At 40.4% G+C, this 25,194-nt stretch overlaps 1 protein-coding gene across 8 annotated transcripts in view; it reads right to left on the reverse strand.

Annotated features, from left to right (window-relative positions):
• The window catches only part of MACROD2 (mono-ADP ribosylhydrolase 2), an 860,596-nt gene that overhangs the window by 275,839 nt on the left and 559,563 nt on the right, over positions 1–25,194 (reverse strand). For all 8 annotated transcript variants that reach the window (XM_066995337.1, XM_048060981.2, XM_048060980.2 and 5 more), the window contains one exon: positions 6,918–6,948. In XM_066995337.1, coding sequence (XP_066851438.1) covers positions 6,918–6,948 — 31 coding nt within the window. The remainder of the gene's footprint in view (positions 1–6,917; positions 6,949–25,194) is intronic.

The raw sequence follows: 25,194 nt of genomic DNA on the forward strand, positions 1-25,194 counted from the left end.
CTAAATAAAGTGAAAATTGATAATTTTAAACGTGGGCATCCTTCAGCTATTTGCTGCTTCTCTGATTCTGTGGTATATTCCACACTCATTAAAGCCAGTGCAGACAATGGAATTCATGAATGGATTAGGCTCCAAGTTTTTTTCTGGGGAGAAGGGGCAAGATTACGTCAAGGAAAAAAATGATACTGATAATTGGGCCTTTTACCAAGAGCTATTTTATACTGCATATATCACGTTAATGTAAAGTCTCTGGAACAAGGTCCATACTTTTTTTTTTTCCTTACTTAAATTCATATGTTAATAAATTGGCTTCAAAGAAGCCTTGGCTTTTCCTGATTGTAAAGCCATAGAACACACATACGATGGATGACCTTGTTGACATTGGCCAGGAAAATTTACAAGAGGACATTAAGTGATGTTATTGGTGTACAGTGACACAGCAGTTCAATTTTTGTCATGGTAGTTGAGACAGTCTTAATTCTTTGAATGGAAAACTACGAATACCAGAACAAGTATTACATCTGACCAGCTGAAGCCCTGGTTCTGTTATCAGCAGTATGTTTTCTGCACATTACAAATCTTTTCCAGCTTTTTTATATGTCGCAGAATAGCTTGCCTGGGAAAAAATGAAAACGTGGCAGAAAAATGAGGAAAAGCAAGTGCAGTCTGGTTTTGATGCCTTTGGAGATGTCACTGGCTTTTCCTCACCAGTCTGTAATACCTGTACAGGTCATTGCAAAAGACACTACCTATGAGTTACAGCCATGCTAGGAACTTCAAGGTATAAGCCACTATGAAACAAGAGCAAGAGAGCACAAAAACAACTGTTTCCGTGAAGTTGCAAGATTGAAGTGAGCAATTAACATATACAAATATAAAATCAGAGCAGTAAATATAACAAAGAAGCCAGACCTCCCAGACTTTACAAAGCCTTAAGTTCTTTATGCTTCTACCGTTTTTAAAAGAGAAGCAACTACATTGGAACTTTACCTATCTCTTCCTAAAAAGAAAAGGGGAAAAAAAAATAACTATACCAGAAGGTAATTGAGGAAAGAATATTGAGTGTTCAGTCTAAGCTTTTGAATTTATTTTTTATTATGGATGGTATCTAAACAGTATTTTAATGAAGGTTAGTATTTGTCCTCTAAGATTCAGGTGAAACGCTTTAAGTCGGACAGTCAGCAAGAACTTCAGAATAGATAAATTTCAGGATAGCCTTACTACAATATCCACAAAATGCCAATTTCCACAGAAAAAGAGAGCTTATTAAGCCTCTCTTTTGGAATCAAGTTTGAGCTTCTCCTTTCTAAGTATGTCAAGTGAATGTTAATTTTAGACTGCTAAGAGCTCATTGATTTACACTTTCCAGTAATCATTTTTTAGTATTTAAAATATGGGAAAAGACCGATTAGTATCACGGACACTACACTGTCTGAAATAAGAACACTGTTAAATAATGTATGCAACAAATTTTTATACAAGCAGTAATTAGATTTCTAGGATTACTTGAATATTATAATAGTCATTTCATAGCTGCTCCTATTATTAATTTTAATAATAGTCTCATTTAACTGGCAATCAGTCCCAAAAGAAGCAACAAAAAATGAGTTATCATACATCTTCATTTTCACTAAAATATTACATTACAGAAATTATGGAGTAAATAACAAAATGCAATTAACTTCCCAATGAGTTACAGCAAATGACTGTTAAAACCACGCTGTGGTGTCAAATATTTGATGCAGTCTGGGCTGAGGGCTGAGGAGCTGCTGATCAGGTTAAGAAAATGTTTTAGTAATAGGGAAGATTCCTCTTAATGGAACGTTTCCTTATGCGACCTACTGGATTCTTCCCCTCCCCCATCAGAGAATTTATATTATAATATCCATTTTCCTAGGTCACCACTACTGACAGCACAATATTCAAATGCTGACCACCACGTACAACGTCAGGCCATTAGGATGGCTACAAGGACTCAGAGCATCAGACTGCAGATGAATACCAGGCTGCTTCACGGTTATCATTATACCACGTGCATTATTTGTGCATAGCGGCTCTGAAAATTTTGAAGCTAACTCCTCCTTTGGCAAGACAACACTACAACCCTTATTAGAATTGCTCATTAAAGAAATAGATCTCTTAGGAACAAAATGCCAACAGAAAATGAGGAGAAACAGATGGGAAAGATAGAAATAGATTGCCTCAACCTTTAGCCCAGTGTCAGAAATTCGTTCTGCCTTTGAAAACATTTGGTTTAGTCTTCTGACTCAGATTTTCAGAGGGCTTTCATAATCCTTCGGTGGTGCACCTATCGGTTAATCCCTTGTTACACTCTATCTCAGATCACCTCACAGCGAGAAGAGCTGATGGACACGCTCCCAGCCCTGTGTAGATTGCTAGGATGAATTGTTCTTCGGGTACAGAGGACGCTGTGCTGGAGGTCAGGACAGCTGTGTGACAAGCTGGCACTGCACCGAGGGACCTCTCTCCGCAGATGGAGACAAGGCAGAGTGGAGGATATGTGATACCTCCCTGCCTCCTGCCTTGAGACTGTATTATATACACACTGCACACTTTATTTCACTCCTCCCCCCCCCCCCCCGCTTCTTTTTCCCTCCTTGCTTTCCATGTCTGCTTTTCAGACTCTCCTGCAGCAACACATAATAAATTTAACCTTGCAATGTTTTGCCATGACCAGGCCAAAAGCTACAAGTAAGCTTAAGTGGCCTGATTCTAAAAGAAATAAGTCTTACTCCAATGTAATAAGGGTGTTTAAAATGTGGTGAACCTGAGCATTCCCACTGCCTACATCACTGCAGACCCGTTCTACACTTTCATGGCTTTTAGACTTTTTCCCTTTTCCTCTCTACATTTAAAAAAAATTCAAATCAGCATTCACACCAAAATCTGAGAACTGCCATTATCTTTTTTCTCAGAAAGGTTAGATAATACTTTGATGAAAGTCAAGCTAAGGTAAAATATACAGTTACACTGATGTAGAGACGAAAAGAAATACCAGCTGAAGATTTCTCTTCTTATTGTCTTTCTTCCCCTCTTTCCTTTTTTCCTTCCCTAAGTTTAAAATAACATTTAAATTCTTGCCTATGTTGCCAGAGAGCAGCTTATGTTGCCAAAATAAGTATCTAGGAACAGAAGCCAAAGCCTGTATTACTGTAAAATAACAGAAAGAGGTAACAAATAAGGTGTGCATAGACCATAACATCCCCAAATCCTTCCATATGTAGTCCAGCCCATAATGATCTCTCAACAGAGCATGTGACAAAGCATGAAAATTCCTGCCTTCTCATATCCATCTGCAAAGCCTTGTTTTAATTTTGCAGCTCATAAGATTTGTAGCACCATATCAGACATCCCTGTTCACTTTGCAGGCTGCAAACACTATAACTTGTGGATAGCTTCTTAAAGACATGATAATGACTTGCCCTTCCATAAAAACTACCCAAGGAAGTCACTTTCTTTCTTTCTTTTTTTTTTTTAATCTTCTGTCAGTACCTCAGATATAACAAGGTGGTAATGATGGGGAAAGTGGATGTGTAAATAGTCATCACCGTGTATAAAGTGAAAATCAGACACAATACAGCCTAAAATAACTCTTTTTACCCTCTGGACTACAAGTTTGTCTGTGAATTTATTTTTATCACCTTTATTATTTTTTTAATAGCAAAATTTCTTTGAAAAAAGAGAAGAGACAAAACATAAGAATATCCCTAAAAACGAAACAGGCCTTCATAAAGCTGCAACAATGCTAACCTTGTGCTCCTGGCTCAAGGCTGAGAATTATTGAACTGCGGCTCTGCCACTTGCTGCCCCAGTACAGGGCAATCCCTAACGACACGGGAGCGAGTACAAGTCCTCTGTACTCCCGGAGCAGTTTTATTTATGAAACTTCATGCTCTTGTTATAAAGGAAAGCATTTATTGCAACAGAAAGGAGTAACCCAGGGATCCATGGGGACATGAGGCTTCATAACCTTTGCTTTCTTAGACTGATTATCAGTTTAGAGGCATATTAGAGCTGACAGGGATCTCTTAGGAAAAGATAACACTATTTTTTTCTCCAAAGCGTCTGTGGGCAGACCCATACTTTTTCTGCAGACCTTACAAACGTTCAGTATCGGTTGCTTCTACCTCATTTTTTAAAGATTTAATCCCTCATTTGAAGCTATCAGACTTTTAAAGCAAAGATCCCTCATGAGTGAAACTTTTGCCAGCGCTCTTTAAATAGCAGCACATTAAAAGCAAAGTTTTGACTCCTGGCACAGCGCCCTAGTGGCAAATGGCCTTCCCAGGGCTCTAACTCGTCCAGGCTGGAACCTCCCCAGTGCTGCGGGTGGAGGCGGGGATCGTGGAAGTGTTTGGAGAGGAAAGGCAGACCTTTCCTCCGCCCAACACCCTCTCATGAAAAGCAATCTGCCCTTGGCCGAAACCTCTGAAAGAGGCTTGCTTTCTTCTTCCCAGCTTCCTTTTTATGGGAAAAAGGGAGTGATCAGCAGTGATGAGAACAGGAAAGGACTGCTCTCCAGAGAAGTGTGACTACTTTCATCTAATGATAATAGAGAAGACAAGCAATGTAGGCATTTACAAGAATTTGGAGCAAAATGCAATCCAGATTCTTCAACTGCATCCCCTCAATCTCTTGCAAATTTGTCCCCTTCCGCGGGGGGGTGAAACTCAGTTATCAGCCCAGGGTTTCTGCATGGACGGCACTTGTTCCTCTGGATCTGAGGTGGGAAATCAGGGCTGTATGTTCCTTCACCAGCACTTTACTGGGGTAGTCCAGCATTAATTGTACGATTCATGAAGCATTACTCATCAGCTAGAGCACCCGGAATGAAACTGATCTACTTGCTTGTCTAGACACTGACATTATCTAAAGGAATGTGTATGGATAGAAGGGAGAAAAAACAAAAAACAGAAAGATGAAAGCATACCTTTGTGTGTTTGGGGTGTACCTTACACCTCAAGCACAACGTATAGCACAGTTTTAGCACTGCAACTTCTGTCAAACATTCTTGAAAATACTGGCACCTGAAGCCTGATACAGGGTTGCCCATTTAATTGCTACACCAGCACCCAGTACGTTTGGGAGTCTGGAAAGAAGATTCTTCCTTCTCTCCCCTCCCCCCCCCCGGATAAGTATTTTTTCACTGAGGAATAGAAGTTATTTGTTGAAAAGTAAAAAAGCAAAATCAAATTAGAGGTTAAAAAAAAAAAGCTATACAAAAAACATCATCAAAAAAACAGAATATTTTACAAGAAATATGCCTCAATTCTCCTAACAAAGGTGAAAACAGCAACCAATTATTCGAACAGCATCTGCCACACTAGTGATGTTTCAGTGATGTCACAGCGTACCAGTTAAAAGCCAATGCTAACTAAGAGAAGCATCCATTATCCCAGGAAAGTAAAATCTAGATTCCTACTGGAGATCCAGCATCCTTTATCAACTTCAGGTAACCATATTCCTCACCTGCTGGGACCTTTTCTATTAACTAGGCCAATTATACAATGAAATTGCTATTATATGCAAGTTCCAACCACCAGTAATTTCCATATATTGACACCATGTCTTGCCTATTTTTGTGAAATAATAAAAACGTGTCTGTGGGGAGATTTAGAGATCAAGGCTTAAGTCAGGAAGTCAAGAACTAAAATACAGAACCTTCCCTGAAAGTTCAAGAGTTGGACCTGGGCTGCAGGCTAAGACAGAGCTGTCTCTGAAGCCAGATTCATTTTCAGTGACTTCTGGTGTTTGCCGGAATGGCATCCGCATGTTTTCTGCACTAACAAAGGTGTAGGTTCAAGTGGCAAAAAATACGCCAAAGTAATTTATTATGCCCTCTGAAGCCTAATTCACATTTACAGCCAAACAATCAATTTTAAATAACACCTTCTCCAAGTATTTCTTGAAAAAGCAACCCTAAATACTCCTGTCACTTTGTTTTTAATATTTTGCCAGCATCCACAATACCTGATTAAAGCTGAAATTAATTTAACTAAAAACTACTAGATGTTATTTTCACATAGCGGCTATATCATACTATGGTGATACACAATGACTACATTTTTTTTATTGCTTAGATTTTTTTCTCTAAAATCCCCAAACTGTAGAAGTAACCTAACCTATTATCACTTGTACGTGCTCAGTGAAGCTAAATGAGAGAAAAAAATCAGAGCCCACGTGATTTTTTGTGACAAAATACTATTATCCCCTGGTGAATTTGCACATCCTTTCACAGATTTCTCCATATATATTTCCCAATATGGAACAGTGCATCTTTTTCCTCCTTTAAATGTCATGCCCACTTCTTCCACAGTGCCAGTCAAAAAGCAGCTGCCTATGAGTGGTGGATTACCTTGAAACTACAACAGAGCAAGTGATTAACTTTTATCATATCCTTTTCCCTCCATATCTTCAGACAGTATTAATTTGGGTGTAAATTAGTAAGCTAAACTTGTGGAAGCACAACTCCAGGGAACTAAATTTCACGTTATTCTAGCAAGTTTGCTTAAGGAAAATGCACCTTCTCCCCCAGCCTTGGACACTGCAGAGCCTTGCTTGCTTGCCTGCCTTTTGGATAGAAAATTTTGTCAAAACAGCGTTTTTCCAGTGTTGAAGACACAAACAGTGTGTTTAAGAGCTACCAGAGCTACAGGAGTGTAATCACAGTCATGGGCCCCGGCTGGCAGGCTCCTCAGGGCTGCACGACAGCATCCATTTAACAGCACGCTAGTATCCAGTCACAGTCAAAGGCTTTGGGTCTCTTATTTAACACAGTATAAGTAGATTCGCAGGTCAAAACGACTGACAAGACATCTGATATGAAATACCCCTGGTTAAACAACTAATAATAGCAATAAAAACAAGTAATAAGTGACACCTAAGGTCTTACTTACCATAAATTCCCGTTGAAATGCAGGGGAATGCCTGTAAAACAAATGAAAGAACAAACATCAGTGGGATTTCTGTTTTCTGAACTTTTTATCAAAAACTGAGTATATTTTTAAGTGCCTGTTTTTCAACACCCAGCAATTATATATTGGAGACTTCACTGTTACAGCATTCACTCCACAGGCATTTTCATGTCATTATATGAAACATATTCCATATGTTTTCCTTGCTGCTAAGTTAATAAAGCCATATTCTTTTTCTCATCTCAAGCTATCAGCAACATTTGAACCAAGAATCATTATTAAAACTCCCTTTTGAGCTAAAAATTATCACCATGAGCTGAAAATCAATGCCATGAGCTAGTACGGTAGAAGAAAGTTGTATTCTTTGGATAGAGTTAGACCACGTTTCTTCAGTGGTGAAGTAACCTTGGCCAGCTTAAACCCTGCCCTCCCCTGCCTCTTGGCCACGACCTGGTTTACTACAACTTCCCCTTTCATTTCAGAGCCTCTTTTTTCACCTCGGTTCTTTCAGCCACAAGGTATATGATGCTACCCAACATACAGTTTCACTGGTACAGGTCAGGTGTGCCAACCAGTACAGAGAGAAGAATCAGAAAGTGATGGGCAAAAAGAAATTTTGGGGGCCAGCTTGGACACCAAAGAAAACGTATCATGCAGTAAAAAATCATTACGTACATTGTGCTATAAAGAGCAGCAATTTACATTTCTCCTAACTGTAAGCCTTGTCTAGAGATTTGCATTTCCAAGAGTCAGACTCAGCCTTCCACCAGAAGAAACCCAAGCTGTACTAGTGACATGGTTTCACCAGAGAGACAATTTTCTTTGTGTGCCGCTGATATGTGATATCACCTTTGCCTCCCACCTCCGGACTGACAGCAAACACAGCTCCAAGGTATAAGAGCACCTGGAACAGGAGTCTCAAATATCCACCCTCAGGCTTGCTCCAGATCCCCTGGCGATGAGTCATCATACAAAAGAAAGGAATTCTTCTTTACTTAATCACACAGGAAAACATTATTCAACGCTAATGCTTGCTTTATATTTAACCAGGGAATTAATTAGGGAATGGTGATTAAGAAAGGAGAGGTCTAATGGAAAGAATACAGCCTTCCCCTCCCCTCTGAAAATACTTAAGTAAAATAAAGTGGGGAAGAATTATAGTCTCACTCCTCACAACCACGACGACTTACATCCTGAAAAATACTTAGCTTTGTAGTTTGTACCCAATAAATCAGCCCTTTAAGGAAATGAGGAATGGAATAGAAAAAAAAATGCATATGGTTACAGAGCTCAGGCTGAGGTGGCAATGGGCACTCCAGCAATGAGAGACAAAAATGATGATTTTGTCCAGTTTGGCAAGAGATTTCAAAATTCACCAGCACTGAAGTCCCACGTGCTGAGAGAAAATTGCTCCAAACAAGTGCTTTGCTCTCGATTTTTTTTGCACAACTCAAGTAATGCACATGCTTTAGATACTCCTACCAGTCAAAGGGAACGAGAAAGGGAGGGTTCAAGTTCCTGCTCTTGCACCATACCTAACTCTGGGCACAGGGAAACAGCTCTCCAGCACCTCTGAAGTCCCATCAGCCCCACAGCTCCTTGGGCTGCACCACACAGGGATGCAGCACCACCAATTCAAATACGCATGCGGATGCACAGCCACTGTTGTTGGGGCCATGGGGCCACCAGCATGCACTGGTGAGACTTCAGAGAACAACTGAGGTTGGAAGGGACCTCTGGAGGCCATCAGGTCCAACCCCTGCTCCAGAAGGGCCACCTACAACCGGCACCCAGCTGCAGTGTCCTCTGGGGCCCCTGGAGCTGAGTGCTGAAGGGGAAGCCCGCAGACTGCAGGTGACTGGGCTTCCTTTTGAGCTCTGCTCAGGGGAAAGGAGATTAAGCAGAGTTGCATTTTTGGCATTGCATGACAGACGCTTATCGCATTTCCCCGTCTTCCTTCACAGAATATACTGCTCTGAGGCTGTTTAGCAAGCTTTAGCTAGCAATTTGTGCTGTGCATGTTTCTTAATACCTATTTTAAAATTACTGTGTAGATGCATCATAATCATTACCTTGCTTTCAGTTTCTATCGTGTACCTTAAATATATGTGAGAGAAGCTAAAAGATTGTGTAAAATCCTATCAAGTGCCTTCCAAATACCAGCCCGTGCCATAACTTAGGTGAACTCTGCCCTCTCCCTCATTGAGAGATGATCATCGCATATAACCAGCAGATGTAATTTCGTAAAATATGACAGCGCTTTTATTCATTCAAGAAAGGCCCGTGCCTCAGATCGCATATCAACTATGTTTCCTCTTGGCTCCTAGGGAGACAATTTAGTCTAGATGCCAGGTTGAAATTACTGGCAGAGCAGTAATGGGGAACTCACAGCATGGATATCAACATACTACAATATTTGGCTGATGGACAAAAGATGTTAAGGTTTCTAACCTTTTCTGTGCATAATATCTTAATTATATATTTGATTTCAATAAAAAATCCAATTTCACAGTAGGAAACGTTCATTCCTATTACCACAATAAAATGTTCCTCATCTTAATTTGTTGCCAGTAACTGCTATTTATTGACTAACCTTTAATTTCTTTACTACTGAAATAGTGTTTGCTTTACTTGGGGGCTAATAAGCAATGCTACCCTGACAGCACTCAAAACGGATTCAGCTCTGGAGTAAAACACAAGTAATAATGGCAAGAGCTTCCTACTCTGCTGCTGCCATCATCTAGAGAAAGAGGCCAAATTAAATCAGCTGCGTGAATACTGCAAGACTGAAATTGATTTAATTCCTGTAGGAGAGGATGTGGGCACTCAGCCTCTGGTACTTTCTAATCTAATGTTTCTTTACTAAAGCTACAGCTAGCAGCACTAATTAGGCTGAAACATAATGCAGTTTCATGAGGAAAATTTACAATAGTCACCATGTGGAGGTTAAGTTGGACTCTCAGACATTTAAGTGAGAGAGACCTGGGTATTTAAATACTTAAGGGCTTGTCTACAACAAGGGGTACTAGCTCACACTGAGCCGCAATGTATTAACTGTTATACCTTAGATGTACACAATCGCCACGTCTACATGAGCAGATACCTCCCACTGCAGGCCTAATAATTGCTTCCACAGAGCAAGAACTTTCTTTAAATTAAGTGCTCAGCGTTCTGCTTGGGCATCCCAGGGTCATTTCTGCCACAACAGAGCCCCATACAAGGTAAATACGTTTCTCCCAGGACACACACAGCAGACAAAAATAATATCAAAGACAAACTGAGCTTTCTCTGATTTCAGTGCATCACCTCACAAAGCGCACTAACTAACATTCATCTTTGAGAGTCATTTCTTCATGCAGAATCCTTCATTACCGGATCTTCACAAATAACTCATGACATTTTTTAAGAAGTCCTTGTTTTTACCAACATTGCAGGTAGAAACGTGTTTCTTTTTAATATGTAGTTGTTCAGTGAAGTCAAAATTTCTCAATATCTCTGTGCTGAAGATAGCTAACTGTTACACAAAACACCAACACAAGCTTCTCCAACAAGTTCAAGGCAATAAACATTCCCTCAGATGGAAAAAAATGTTTGGCCTTACACTTTTTACTTGGGACTTTTTTCTTGGCCAGTCTCCTTGCTAGCTGGGGCCTACGACAGCACTGCAGAAAACCCTCCACCTGAGCCTGGGGACATTCAAACATTACTGTTCTCAGCATAGCAGCCTGGAGGAGCAGAAGGGGACAGTAAACAAAGCAAAGTCACCCCATGTATCCTGAGCAATCTGGGAACTGAGCTTACAGACATTTTGCTGGCAGAGGTGCAGGTAACCAACGCTGGGTAAAGGTGTATTCAGCAAGCAGCTTTCGCCTTTGCCATCTCTAGAAGCTGCATCTTCACCTTCCTCTTCTTTTCCACAATCTGAAGTAGCAGCCAGCCTTTGCTCGATTAATGTGATGCCTTCCTGTATCAGCTCAAGCTGGGTTTCTTCCCTTCCCCTCCCACCTTCCCCCAGAGCCTTGCGAAGCCTCACGTGCTCCTGATCTGCCTGCTTTTATCCCCTTGAGACACTGCTAGGAGTTATCCACTCAGAGCCTCTCTTCTGAACCTCCTCCCCTTCCCCCCCTGCCCTTTTTTTTTTTTTTTCCAGCAAGTGGGAGGTTGCCCTGGGTTTTGGCTTTGAGCACTGCACCAGTGCAATTTTATTCTCCACAGTGGCCAAGAAAATGATATGCAGCCTGTTTTTTATGGACCAAACATAATTAAACTTACCTTACTCTTTGAAATACTGTCCCTACAGAGTCTTTACAATTGTGGAAGCACTAACATCCAATGCCAAAGAGACCCGAAGCTTCAAAAACCTAAGTGACAAAACACTTGCCATGTCTGAAACATGCCTGAATCCTGGCTTCAACAGGAGGAGGATGCCCCATCCTGCCACTCAGAGGACCTGACCCCAAGCTCAGCCAACCTGTGCTCTAATTTCCTCAAAGGGCTTCTTTATTAATAAATAATAATAGTAATAATAAGTTGGACCCAAGTTTTTGTCTTCCAGATTCCTTCATTTATACCAACATATTAGAGTAAGATAAGCTCCTCTGTGTAGTACACATTCTTGTCTTAAAAGGAGCATGGCAAGCACCTTTGCTAGATTGTTTGTTATATGGTTGGTGATTGCCTCATGAGCTGAAGTGGCAAAGGAGTGGGCAGAGAGAAAATTGCTTGTTTATGAGGAGCCCTGACAACACTGCTCTCCCGTGATTCACTAGGGTGAATGCCAGAGGGACTCTGCAGAAGCAAAGCAGAGGATTGCAAAGGAAAGCTGCCTATGCTACAACAAGCTCTGCTGCATAGATTTAAAGTAGTAATATGGGACTTTTCACACCTTAAGTTCCCATGTGTATTATAAAAGAGTTCACTCTAAATATAGTATTTGTAATAACTTCATAGAACATCACAGATTAATAATGTTCTTGTTTCCTTGTCACCTATCTACCTCTATAACACTTCCTGTGCACCTAAAAAAATGCATTTACTGCCTAAATCCTATGCTTTCTACCAGAAAAAAAAACGTCTAGATAGGATACTATGAATATCCTTCGACACACAACCCCAAAGAGCTGTTGCATATGCATCACAGCATTACAAAGTGCTGTTACCAGGACTATGGCACAGTACTATGAAAGCTAAACCACAACGTAAACTAATTTAAAGGATATCAATCATTTGAGGAATTAATCATTTATATTCACTACAAGATTTTATGATTCAAATGTAGTAGGTGGTGAAGAGATATGTGTGGGGGGGGGAATATAGCATAACACATTTATAATTCAGAGCACTTGGTCAGGGTGCCACAAAGGCAGGGAGTGTACAGGACCTCAGCCAGGAAATGCAAGGATGGAAAAGAGCTCTGCATGGCTGGACATAAGGCTGTTCTTCATGTTCCTTTTTTGGCTGGCAAAGTGTAGTTCCTACCCCCCCTAAGTATTGCTGACATTTAGGGATGAATTGTGGTTGCAGAGCTGGACTATGAAGTGGCAGAGAAAGCACGGTCCTGGATGAACTTAGAGAAAACCTTTCCATTCTTTCAGAGGCAGCAAATGACATTTAAGCCACCAGTTGGCATGTGCTCCAAACCCAGTACAATCCTTATTTTGGATGCACAAGCAGAGGGACTGAAAACTGGAAACCCCGCAAGCTCATCCGTACTCATCATGGCAGTGTCCCCCTGGACAGCTAGCACGCACAAGCCTACCATCAGGCATGCACAGGGTACCACCTACCTGCTGCAGCCCACTCCCCCCAGTATTTCAGTGTCACAGTAACACCCAGTACACCTTCTTTTGATTAAACAGCAGAGACCTTGACTCCGGTTTATATCCTTAGCTTGGCTTTCTGGTAAAATGCTTACAGCTACTTGTTTTAGGGGTTAGGAACCGATGAGCATGCAAGGCTAGACCTTGCCTGGTCTCCCTTTTACAACGACTATGAATACATCCCTGCCACAACCGTATTTCCCAAGGGCTCTGGAGAGGACAAAGAAACTCAAATTGCACACAGCCATACTGCAATGCTGACAGCTCTCTTGTGCAGACACTGACTTGTGGTATGCAACTTCACAGGGCATCCATCACCTGTGCCCACAGTTCGACAGGAGGATGATCTATAGAGCTCCAGGACAGCGCGAGGGATGTAACCATGCTAGCTGGTCAGCTCATCAGGCAATGAGAGTTAACAACAGAACCACTGCTCCTTTCCCCTTGCCATGACCAGTCTGCCCCTACTTAACTTTTCCAAGTCTAAACAGTCTGAATCCAGTTGTACCATCATTTTCCAGTGAGCATCAACTAGCTTCAGCATCAGCCACACTGCCACTCCTGTTGGACAGCCAAAGCTCCTTTGAAAATGAGTGCCTTAAATGCTCTTCAGGATTCCATACTCCATAAAATCACATAACTCCAAAAAGCACCTAAATCTAGAAACTTCAAGGCCTCTTGTACCTACTAAGCTGCACAAATTATTCACAGGGTAAATACACACATATTTAAGATAGCAGTAACATCAAGCATTGAGAGTCAGGTTTCCACGAGTTTTAATAGAAGGATTAAATTTGTAAACCAAACCATTTCACAAGCCACTAATTATAACACTATTCGGTCGCCTTTTAAAAACCCTTATGTTACTATTTGGAAAAAAATAGAAAAACTTATGTTATTTCCCAGTCTTAATCTCCAGTCATAAATTCTATAGTTGTCATAATTCTGAACTGTAATTTAATGAACAACAAATTTTGCAAATTACTATCATTCAGAGAAGACCTATTAACAAAACTCTAATGCAGTTTCCTATACTGAAAATGAAGAGAAGAAATTAAGTGGAAGAACTGAATATGAGAACGTTTAAACTCAGTTTTCATTATAGACCATATTAGCATGTTTATTAATCTGTCTTTAAAGAACACAAAAGTAATCGTTGCCTCAAAAAAAAATTGAAATGTTCCTTTGAATACGGCAGATCACATTTAAACTTCCACGGCTTTCATACGAGCTTCCTCATTCACAGAGGAAATATCCTCAAAGGTTAGTGATAACTGAGAGAAGATGCTTGTCAAGGAAACAGAGCTGAAGTTCAGATCCAGTCCCAAGGTGAATCATCCTCTCTGTACCAGGTATCTAAATTCTTCTATGCGCCTCCATTTACCAAAATGTAAGTCAATATCACACAATCAAAGTACACCTGGCTTAGATAATGATACATGGCAGTGATTAAAATCTAACAGCTGGATTGCAAATGTTTATTGATAGATGGGACCTGTCCCAAAACTACTGAAAGCTGACTGAAGGGCTCCTACTTAGTAAAAATGATTTGCAACAAGCATGTAGAGAGCTTCACCATAACTCAGGAGATCACAGAAATCCACAACAGTGTTTGAGTTTTTCCAAGATCACCACAAGTTTCTACCGACCCTACTCAGACTGCTCCATACAAATATTCACCACAAACATAGGCTGCATGAAAAGCTACGGTCTATTTATACAAAAGCACAGTTGCTGAAAGAGGCCACCTGAGAGGCTAAACAGGCCGAAAGAACACCTTTAATGTTTCCTGTAAACAAGACCAGGAGGCTGTGGGGGAGGATTTTCCTTTGATGACCTGTTTGCCACAAAAGCAGCAATGCAAACCAAGTGACAATTTTGTTTATTTTTTTACTTAAATAATTGCAAACCTCAACCAAAGAACATTCAGTCAACAGTGAGAATGTGGGAAAAAAAACAACAGAGGAGCCACCATGAAAATTTACAAATGATTTTTAGCAGCTGTGTATTCTAACTTTATATGAATTTAAAATAGATTTTTGAAGACATTGAAACCAGCTGCTAAAGTGATCTATGCAAAACTGTACAACATTACAGTTACTGAAACAGGGTGGAATCTATTTAAGGAGATACACTACTTGAGGATTCTCACCAGATTTTTATTTAGATAAGTTGAAATCTATTATTTTTCAAAAAATAAAAACAATAGCTCAAATTAACTACCTAGATCAAGATCTGGACTGAAAATCAGCCAAATAATTTGATTTCCCTGCGTACAAACTCAGTTATGGGGGAGGGTTACCTTTTTTTCTGAACTATTCACACATCTGTAGCAAGAACGAAAGGCTGATAGAGGAACTAGAGACTAACACTTCGGTATACATTTTTGAAAATCATACAACATTCACATTTAGAAATCCTCAGCAATAAAATTATATAGTCTATGGAAATGTTTTCTCAAAAAAAAAAAAAAAGGAAGAGAAAGAAGAAGAGCTATTCATGTTTCAAGCAAACAGAGAACAGCTGAGGCTGGAAAGCACCTCTGGAGATGATGCAGTCCAGCCCTCCCACTTAAAGCAGGGGAATGCAGAGCAGGTTGCCCAGGACTCTTGCGCCCAGTCGAGCTGGAGCATCTCCAGGGATGGAGACTCCACAGCTTCCATGGGCAGCGTGCTCTGGAGTTTGACCAACCACAGAATAAATAAGGAATTTCTTATATTTAAATAGAATTTCCTATGTTTCAATTTCTGCCCACTGCCTTTTGTCTGTTCATTGAACACCACTGGAAGGAGTCTGGCTCATGGTCTTTCCTCCCATCCATTAGGTATGATATCACTGATAATACATCCTTCCTGAGCTGTTTCTTCTCCAGGCTGAACAATCCCAGTTCTGCTATTCACCAGGAACCCCCAGGTCCTTCTCTGCAGAGCTGTTTTCCAACCGGCAAGCCCTCAGCATGCACTAGGGCATGGGGTAATTCCTCCCCGGGGGAAGGGCTTTGTTGAACTTCATGAGGTCCCCCGCCCAACTCTCCAACTTGTCAGCGTGCCTCTGAATAGCAGCACAACCATCTGGCTTATCAGGCACTCCTCCCAGCTCTGTATGTCTGAAAACTCCCTGGGGTGCACTCTGCCCATCATTTAAGTAATTAATAGCATTGACCCCGCTATTGACCCCTGGGGTACGCTGCTAGTGACCGGTCTCCAGATGGACTTTGTGCCACTGACCAGAAACTTTTAATCCCAGCAGCTCAGCCTGTTTTCAATCCATCTCACGCATAACAATAAAATACAGACAGATTCATAGTAAGTGGATGTATATGGCAGCATTTACTTAAGGTGTTCAGAAGTCATCACAATTGGAACAAAAGCTTACCAGTTAAAGCACTAAAAACAAATGAGGAAAGAACAGAACACTGAATGAGAACCTATAACAGATTTTTAATTTAATTTTATTTTTTTTTCCTATACCAACCTACACAAAAATGGTCTGGAAGTGAACGACAGCTACCTGATTTTTGAACATCTATGATGTGCTGCTAGTCCTACTAGAGATGTTAGGAATTTCCTTGATACTGAAGAGGAATAAATTAAAAATCCCCTTGCGTTTTTCAAAAAGGGAAAGGGATGCTCACCTACGTGCCCTGTATTCATTAGCCTTTCAGCACTGCGGAACGTGAAACTGTTAGCAGGTTTTCCTCTGGAGTCATTAAACTATTAGTATCTAACTATTATATCAAGAAGAGCTTGAACATACAACTTCCTTTTTAAGAACAACTCGGATACAGCCCTTAGCACTATCTCAAATCAAGGAAACGAATCCCTTTCACAAGACTAACAACACTGTTTAATCATACCTCCTTCAAAAATACTGTTGTGTTAAAGGGTCCCATTTCTTTAGCCTCAAAGGCCTCCTTCACAGTAGTGTTTGGGCATCTCACCCCCACTGGCACACTTCTATTCACAAGATCCCACAGGATCCACTGACCTCATCGTACACCTGTATTGCTAACCAAGAGGAAAAGTAGGATGCAGCTTCATCTCCGTTAAGCCATGTCAAGGCTGGACTTCTAGGTCTAGGATTCTCGCTACAGTTAATAATGAAGGTAATTCAGCTGTTTCAGGTCAAATGAATGGCTCTCATGGGGAACCACTGACTACAGAGCGAAGCTAGATACCTAAGCTAAATTTAGGTGAAACAGATCTCTCCCTAAGCACAGGAAATCAGACATATTTGCCAGAAAGCATATTCAGAAACTCTCTCTCTCTGGAGTCCTAACCGCAGGAATATTCTTTCCACTGATTCAATACAGAATTACTTCTAGTGAAAAATGATGGGCCAGACTTCCCCAGCTTCATGAAATCATCATGTATAGTAGTCAGCCTCGTGGGTGCAACGGCAAAGGGGAGCCTAAAGCAGTCCAAGGAAGGCCTGTCTGGCAGATTCCTGCCTCAGACAAATACAGACGCCAGCACCGAGCAGGCACCTCCAGGCTAGCTAATATACTGTGTTTCTCAAAAAGGGCTAATTAAGAGCTACACAGCATCCTCAGTCCTGCACACTGGTTTCATTTCCAGGAGCACAGATGGGAAAATCAGATCTGCTGGCCACAGTGCTGGCTCCTGGTAGTCCGACATGACTTCCACCCCCAGGGGATGCAAAAGCTGAGACATCCACTTATTCTCAGAGGAACGGGCATTGCAAGCCTGTGTGCTTGAGCCCACGCAGGTTGATAGGAGAAGACATACCTAATGTAGTGTTTGCATGTTGCAACACATCTAGAGATCAATACCAGCTTTGCATTTATAATAATAATAATTAAAAAAAAGGATAAGGGCCCACAATAATATAAAATCATTTGAAAGGAGATATTTGGCTACAGAAGTATTTACTGATTTCAGTAAATGCTCCACCTTAACTCTAGGCTGTATCATCCTTACTGCTCCACCTAAACCACCTAAACAAGGAAATATAATTGCACTTTTTACTGTAGTCTGATTTAGATCTGAGGAACCTTGAGAGAAAAAGCCATAAAGTGACATTAACATAGTATTGAGATCATTCTCTGACAACTTAGAATAATGAGGTAAATTAAGGAGAGATGGAGGTTGAGGCTTTCCTCTAAATGCCCTTAATTTTGTAGGTTTTAGACATACTGTCTCTTAAACCTCGGTGCAATTTTAGTTTTACTATTTGTGATATTTATAGCTCCCATTTATATAAGTAATATGTAATTTTAATGCAGGTCTAATGGTTCCAACTGCCATTGACACAGATTATAAAATGAAAAAGAGAAGATACCCTGTTGGGTAAGACACTATTTTCTTTCTTTCCTGGCACCCTAGCCACTGTGACAAAGTGGGTTAATGTCTTATTTGGATTCCAACCTTGCCCATGAAGAAATTGTCCCAGGTGAAGAGGAGCAGGGCTATGCAATTGATCTCCCCTAACCTGCAATGTCTGTGTCACTCTGGTCCAGAGTGACCAACCAAAACACGTTTCTTTTTGAGGGAGGCAAGAGAGACGTTGATTGCCTTGAAGTAGTACATGATGATGAAAGGTAGAAGACAGGAGCAGACCTTGGGAAATGTCAAGGGAGATCACAGTTAAAATTGCCTTCTTTATCCAGAATAAATAACGGCAGTTGTGGATTACGTGGCTGTAATACTGTTGAAGAGGGCTGATGGCATAAATCACAATAAAGACAAATTGAGATTCTTTTTAAAGACCAAGGAGATTGTGTTTTTATTTTCTACTGTTCCCAGACACAGCCTCTACACCAATGTTTCCACAGCTATTATGAGTTTCCTCAGTGCAGTATTTTCCCCTTATTTTTATTCCCCCACTTCAGCTTTTTCCTTTCCCTCCTTCCATCCCCCATAAGTGACAGATTGCTGCCATCCACTCCGTTCTGAATTCACTGCTTCCATTATCACTTCCCTTACAGCCGCGGCACATCTGCTTTCAGATCCACTTCACAATTTTTCCTGAGGTCCTTCCTTGCTTTCAGAGTTGCTGGAGCGCCTGTGCAAGGAGAGCAGCAGCTACAGGCGCCTTGTTACCATCTGTGGCTTGATTCAGAGCCATTGCAGGCAGCAAGAAATCCTAAACTTCAGCTGGAATCCAAATCCTATTTCTACCATTGTTACTCTTCTCAGGCTGCTGTCAAATGATGCAAATAAACAAGCTGTGACAATATTGCCCAGCAATAGCCCAGCAGTTCCAGATGCCTCATTTCTGGTACCTCGGGTCGGTTAACAAAATGGAAATCACCACTCTGTCAAAGGAAGTTTTGGAAAAAATCAGTGGCAACCAGTTCAATTGGGCACTCAGGAAATGAGGAGTCCTTGAAGAAAGGCCAATCCAGGTTTGCAGGTTCTTACATTTTGTCCTTACGAGTAACCCCTGACAGAATTTCCACGAATTTCAATGAATCTGAATAATGATTCACTTGGCATCAGTAAATGTGTCAGAATAAGGCTCAATAAAAATTCAGTGTCAATCCAAGAATGGCCATCACACGTATTAAAAACGTCGAAAAAGAGAGAAAGTAAAAATATTTTCTGTAAGCTCTTCCAGCTTTCATTCTCTTATAGACGTTTATTCTCTCTCTCAATAAGTGCTGCTGCAAAAATACAAGGTTAACTATTTTAAAATGGACGCATGACTTTAATTTTCTATGCCCTCCTGTGTAATATAATGATCCAGACAGACTTTTGTATTGGATTCAAGTAACACTTAAAGCCTTGTCAAATTCTTCTTATTTCCAAATGTTTTGTTTGGAAATAGCTGGTACTTGTATTTTTAAAATAGTAAAAGAATCACAACTGAAAAGGCATAAAGTTTTATTGATTTTTTTAAATACATATTTCCCAAATGAAAACTGCACAGACTAATCAAAACGGAACTGAAAAATATAGCTATTGCTTTGATTTCCCTGTCTTTTCTGCTGAGTTGCCCCCAGATGCCCCCCTTTTTTTTTTTAAAAGCATATTGGGATCCTTGTGTTGTTGCTTTGAATTGGTTTAGTTCGGTTGCGTTTTTTTTTTTTCCTCTCTCCCTAAAGGAAAGGCAGACATGAAAAGCTCTAAACCTGAGATGCATTATTATTCAAGAAATGTTATAAGGAACAACCACTTGCATTACTAATACTTCATCATTCACACAAACCATTTAGCGTGAGAGACAAAAGCAACATATATACATCTAAACAACTATGTATGTCAGATACCAGTTCTTGAGAACAAACAGAGAAAAAAAACAGAAAGGAGGCAACGAAGAAAACGAATGAAATGAAAAACTTGCATCTGTGGATGGCAATGTCTTACACAAAAACAAAAGGGTTTGAAAAGTGGTTTTACAATTTGTTTTCAGTTTATTGTTTGTTTTGTTTTCAAATACTCTGAAGAGAATTAAGAAATAACTGAAAAGTTGTACCATGTGGTATGGTAAGGACTGTAGAAAAGAAAAAGGGGTATGTTAGTGTTAAGGCCCTGGTTCTTCTGTCTGTCTTTTCTCCAAGCTCCCATTGATTTCAGCGAGAGTTCTGTACATGCAATGACTCCAAAACGGGGCTCTAATTGCTTGTGTTTTCAGACTGATGCAAAGGCATTAGCACTGAGAAATTTCCATTTGTGCTAATGGGATCTGTATGGCCAACGATACTTGTTTTTCTTCCTGAGAATATTCCCCTGGTTCTTGCTCTTTGGAGATCTGCTTCAGCAGAACACTTCTGTCTTACATTAAAATACAATTACGAAATTCATAACTAAACAGTGCTTTAAACCATATTGTTTAATCTACGACTTTTCCTCTGACAAGTGTGAAAACGTGCGCAATATGACAGAAGGTTTGCTATAGTAATTGCATGTTGTGATTGAATGATAGAGTAACAACCACAGAAATAACTGTCTTGCTGAAATCGCTGCAGAAGGTAAGTTGCTCCTGTACAGTTTTAACTTATGCACCATCTGTTTTGCCAGTCCTTTAAATGTTCCTTTAACTAGTTACGGGATTTTATGGTTGTTCGTGGAGGCAGTACTACACTTTCTCTGACCTTTCACACGTTTCCTTTGGGAAGAATCCCTCTCCCCCTCTGTCCCTTTTTGTCCCTCTCCCTTCAAGCCCACCCTCCCCACCTGGGACTCATTCATCCACCACCCACATCTGACAGACCTACCACCCACATTCGCTCAATTGTTGCCTTGTTAGCTAGCAAACAGGAGATTATACATGGTCAAAATGTGTGGGTCTTTGAGTATTTTTCCAGTAGATGGAGACACATCCACAAAGTGTTCATTTCCCTAAAAGCTGGCATTATTAACCATCAGTTCAATAATGAAGTAATATCCCCAAATTACTGATAGTCAAGACTTCCCCAGTCGTGAGAGAAGAAATATATTTGGATAATAATCACATGGTAGTCTTAAATTAAAATGCTAAATCACTTGCAGTATAGCACAAAGTAACACTACATTAAACTTAAAAGATTATCAAGACTTTAATTCCACACTGAAAAATGAACAGCTGAATTAAAAAAAACAACAACAAACAAACCTCCCTTTAATGAAAGTTTGTCCTTTTTATACATGATCAAAACCCCACACTGAAATAACCACCACCACAAGACTGTCATAGGGTGATACACAGTTACAGCACATTACATTGCAACAAAAATAACTCAGGATCCTCCAATCAAACTTGCGGGTGGACAAAAAAAAATGGGGACATTAAATGAAACCAGCATGCTGTAAGTTCAAGACAAACAAAAGAAGATGCTTCTTGACAAAAAGCACAGTGGATATCGTGTGAAAGTTTATGGGAGTTAAAAAAAAAATCAATGTTACAAATTCACCTCAGAAAAAGCCAATGAGGGATTTAAAGAACGAAGATAAAAGTTGTGGATCATGAAGTCCCCGAGCGATGAAAAGCTCAGACTAGGAAAGTGTTTCCGACAACTGTCATTAAATCTTGCCCTGTCCTTACCCTCCTCAGTAAGCATCGGTTCCTGGCCATGGCAAAGGCAGGACACCCAGTTCAACACGCATTTGGTAGTCTTCAATGATCTTTCTGCATAACTATGAACAAAACGTATGGACAAGCTGACAAAAGAAGAGGAACTGTTTTTTTTTTGCAGGCTAAAACGTGTGAAAAGAGCAAATAACATGAGAACAAGTTTAATGGCCAACTAGGAGGACAGTCACCAAAGCAGCAAGCCCTGATCACTGAGCTGATGGCCGGCTCATGGGCACATCGCCTGGGGAGCCACCAGCTTGCTCAACACCAACAGCATGTGCTCTTGCTTCCCTCTGGCATGAAAAAGGATCGTGTACCACACTGGTCAGTGCTAACTGCAAAAGGGACTCAGACCCTCCGTGTCCTTGCTCAATTTACCTGCAGCCACAAGGAAGCCTCCTCCCTTCCCCTGTGAGGATCTTCTCTTTGGCCTTCATTAATGCCTTCCCAATGTGCTGCTGTAGCAGGTTTTATGAAGGACTTTACCCCTTAACGGGGAACAGCTCGCCAAAACAGAAAAGTAAAATACTACGTTGTCTAACGTCATCATTACCCTTTTGCTTTATAACAAAATAAACATGAGAAAGATGCACATTTTAGATTCTCCTTTCATGAAATATATTGAATACAATGATTGTCATAATATTTTACATATTTGACAGATCTTCACTACTTTTGTTATATCCTTTCAGGTAACTCAGTGTTCCACCTGACAGCAGCATTCAATTTACATCCCCTCTCCTCCCCCACTAAAAAAAGGTTAATCTATAGCCACATCATTAACAGCTGAGCATTTTATTTGTCTCTGCAGCCAGGACTGTTTTCAAGAAGTCATCCAAAATCACTTTCAGAAAATTTTTCCCCAAGGAGTTACAACTAATTAAGAACCCATGCGCGTTTTAGTCATTTACATGATTCCATTGTGGATTCTGCAATTTTTATCTAAAGACTTTGAAGTTTATATACAATGTCAGTCATTCAGAGTCATCAGCAAATTATAGCCCTCTCTACTGCACTGCTGAAAACACAAATATATTGAGCAAAACTGGTCTTGACACTGCTATCCCTAATACTACTGCACCTCTTTCATCAAGAGAATTGATTTTTTATTCTTTGCATTCATTTCTCATCTGCTAACTGATTTTTAATCCATATCGTCCAAAAGCTCTAGACTTCTGTGTCCTGTGACAATTTTTATGGTCTTCTCTCAACATACAATGCTGCCCATTTTCTCAACAATATCCAGCAATGAAGGCGAGGTTCTCACTGCAGCGCAAGCCTTCTTTGTCTAGCTGGTGCCAGAAAAACACAACAGCCTATCTCTGGGGCTACCAGACAAGACCCTCGAGACTGCCACCTTAGCTCAGTGAAGGAGCCCATGTTGTCCAGGACAGGTATGTGGGTCTGGGCAAAAAAACACCAATACTAACTGCAAGTGGAAGTGAACAGAAGAGAGGGAGGCTAATGCATGTAACATTTGAGTTTTGACCTGTTCTAATAATAAACGAGAAAAATGGCTTGTACTCTACAGGTTATTGAGCGGTCCTTTATACGTCCATATACCGCAAGCAACATCAGTCATTGCCTTCCCCAGCATATGGACCACTGTGACAGCATCACTGGCTTCAGCTCGCTCATTCCCATCACCACAGGACACAGAGCACTGATTGAGGTCTTCAGAGTTCCTTCTTAAAAGGAAAAGCTTTTATTTTATAAGTTTAATGACAGTAAGTGCCATTCAGAAAAATAGCGGCACATTGACTAATACTCTGAGTTACAGGAGTATATTTGGAGCAGTTTGGCCGATTATCAAGTACTACAAATGAGGCACCAAGCTGCCTCACTTCTCTCCTTTAAGTTATTCCTTAAAACTTTGACCCTTTACGTCACCGTTAGACATCTTGTCAAAATGTAATCTGGCGTTATGCTGAGCCCACTTCAAATCATGACAGCTAACAGTACCTCTTCAGTAGGCTCCCGGTCTTTACACAGTGCTCTTAAACACCAGCAAGGAAAAACATCACCTGTGACTGATTTGTTCTCTTCTATTGATTAAGTTAGTAAAGACAACCCATAAATTCTTTACAGACTAAAAAGCAGAACATTAAAATATATACAGATTAAGCTAAACCCAATTTAATTATAATTCAGAATTTTGGCTGCTGCTTCACCTGTAATTAACAGCAACACTAATGTTTTACAGTATTGCAATAAATATAGCCAGAAGTCTAGCGTTATGGTACAGAACAGAAAATGGGCAGCTCCGTAATGTGACTCAGAGAAAAACCATACGTGATCTGGTAAAATGTGGTGGCCTCCCCGATCGCTGTCCCTGCAGCTGCAACACCCCTAAATGAGGACCCCAGCACCATGACCCTGCAGGTGAGGCAGCATGCAGAAGGATCAGTTATAGGACACCCTGAGCAGACTGCCAGTTACAGAAAAGCCTTGCCTGGGAACAAGAATTAAGGAAAATCAGTGGGTGATGGAGGGTAGACAGGGAAAGCCAGTGAGGATACAAGTCTTACTCCAAGGTTTGTCAGATCAAAGAGATTCAAAGAGGATTTGGCTCCAACTACATACGGTAGATAAATACACACGATACATACATACGATAGATAAATCTATCATTTTGTTTTAATGCATAAACTCCAACAACAAAACAATAATGAGCCTAATTCATAGATACTAGCATGCCTCTCCTAAAAGATAATTTACCTCACTACATATAGCTACATTGACAAGAAAAAGGAGAAAGGGGGAAAGGGCCCACCCCCGCCTCAAAGCTTTGTAGAAAATTCCCAGAAAGCAATACAGATAACTGCATAACAAGTACGTAAGGGAAAAAAATGACTTCCCTCAACTTTTGTTTCCTTGTGCAATCAAACTACAGCATGAGCTGCATCACATTTCCTTTTTAACTATCGTAAATAGCCTTAGAACATCATTAATTACTGTGGAAAATCTGCAAACCAGAACATTTCTTCTAAAAAACTTGCAGATCACAATTAACGTCCACCAGCCGTTCTTTCTAATAGCATGGGATATCCCCTTCCTAAGTTATGTTTTAACCATCTCCAGGTGATGTGCATTTAATAATTTTAAAGATAAATCCAGCCCAACTACCGCATTATGTAACTGAAGTTGCTCATTTCTTATGATCACATTTAATGAAATTCACCCAGCACTGCAAACTTCTGTGTAGTGATAAACCACCTCTGAAGATGTGAGCATTTGCTGTGCTAGAGGTTTCCATGAAAAAATAACACAAGCTCTTCCTAAGGTAATTAACAGCTTCTCCTGATTATCTTAAGTTAATTCTCAGGAAGCAAGAATTAAATCCCAAAAAGCCAAATGACCTAAACCAATAGTTTCACTGTTTTTCGTTATTGTCAGGAAAAAATCAACCCCTCCAAAAGACAGAC

This window comes from Anser cygnoides, chromosome 3 (assembly GCF_040182565.1).
Source record: "Anser cygnoides isolate HZ-2024a breed goose chromosome 3, Taihu_goose_T2T_genome, whole genome shotgun sequence".
Classification (NCBI taxonomy): domain Eukaryota; kingdom Metazoa; phylum Chordata; class Aves; order Anseriformes; family Anatidae; genus Anser; species Anser cygnoides.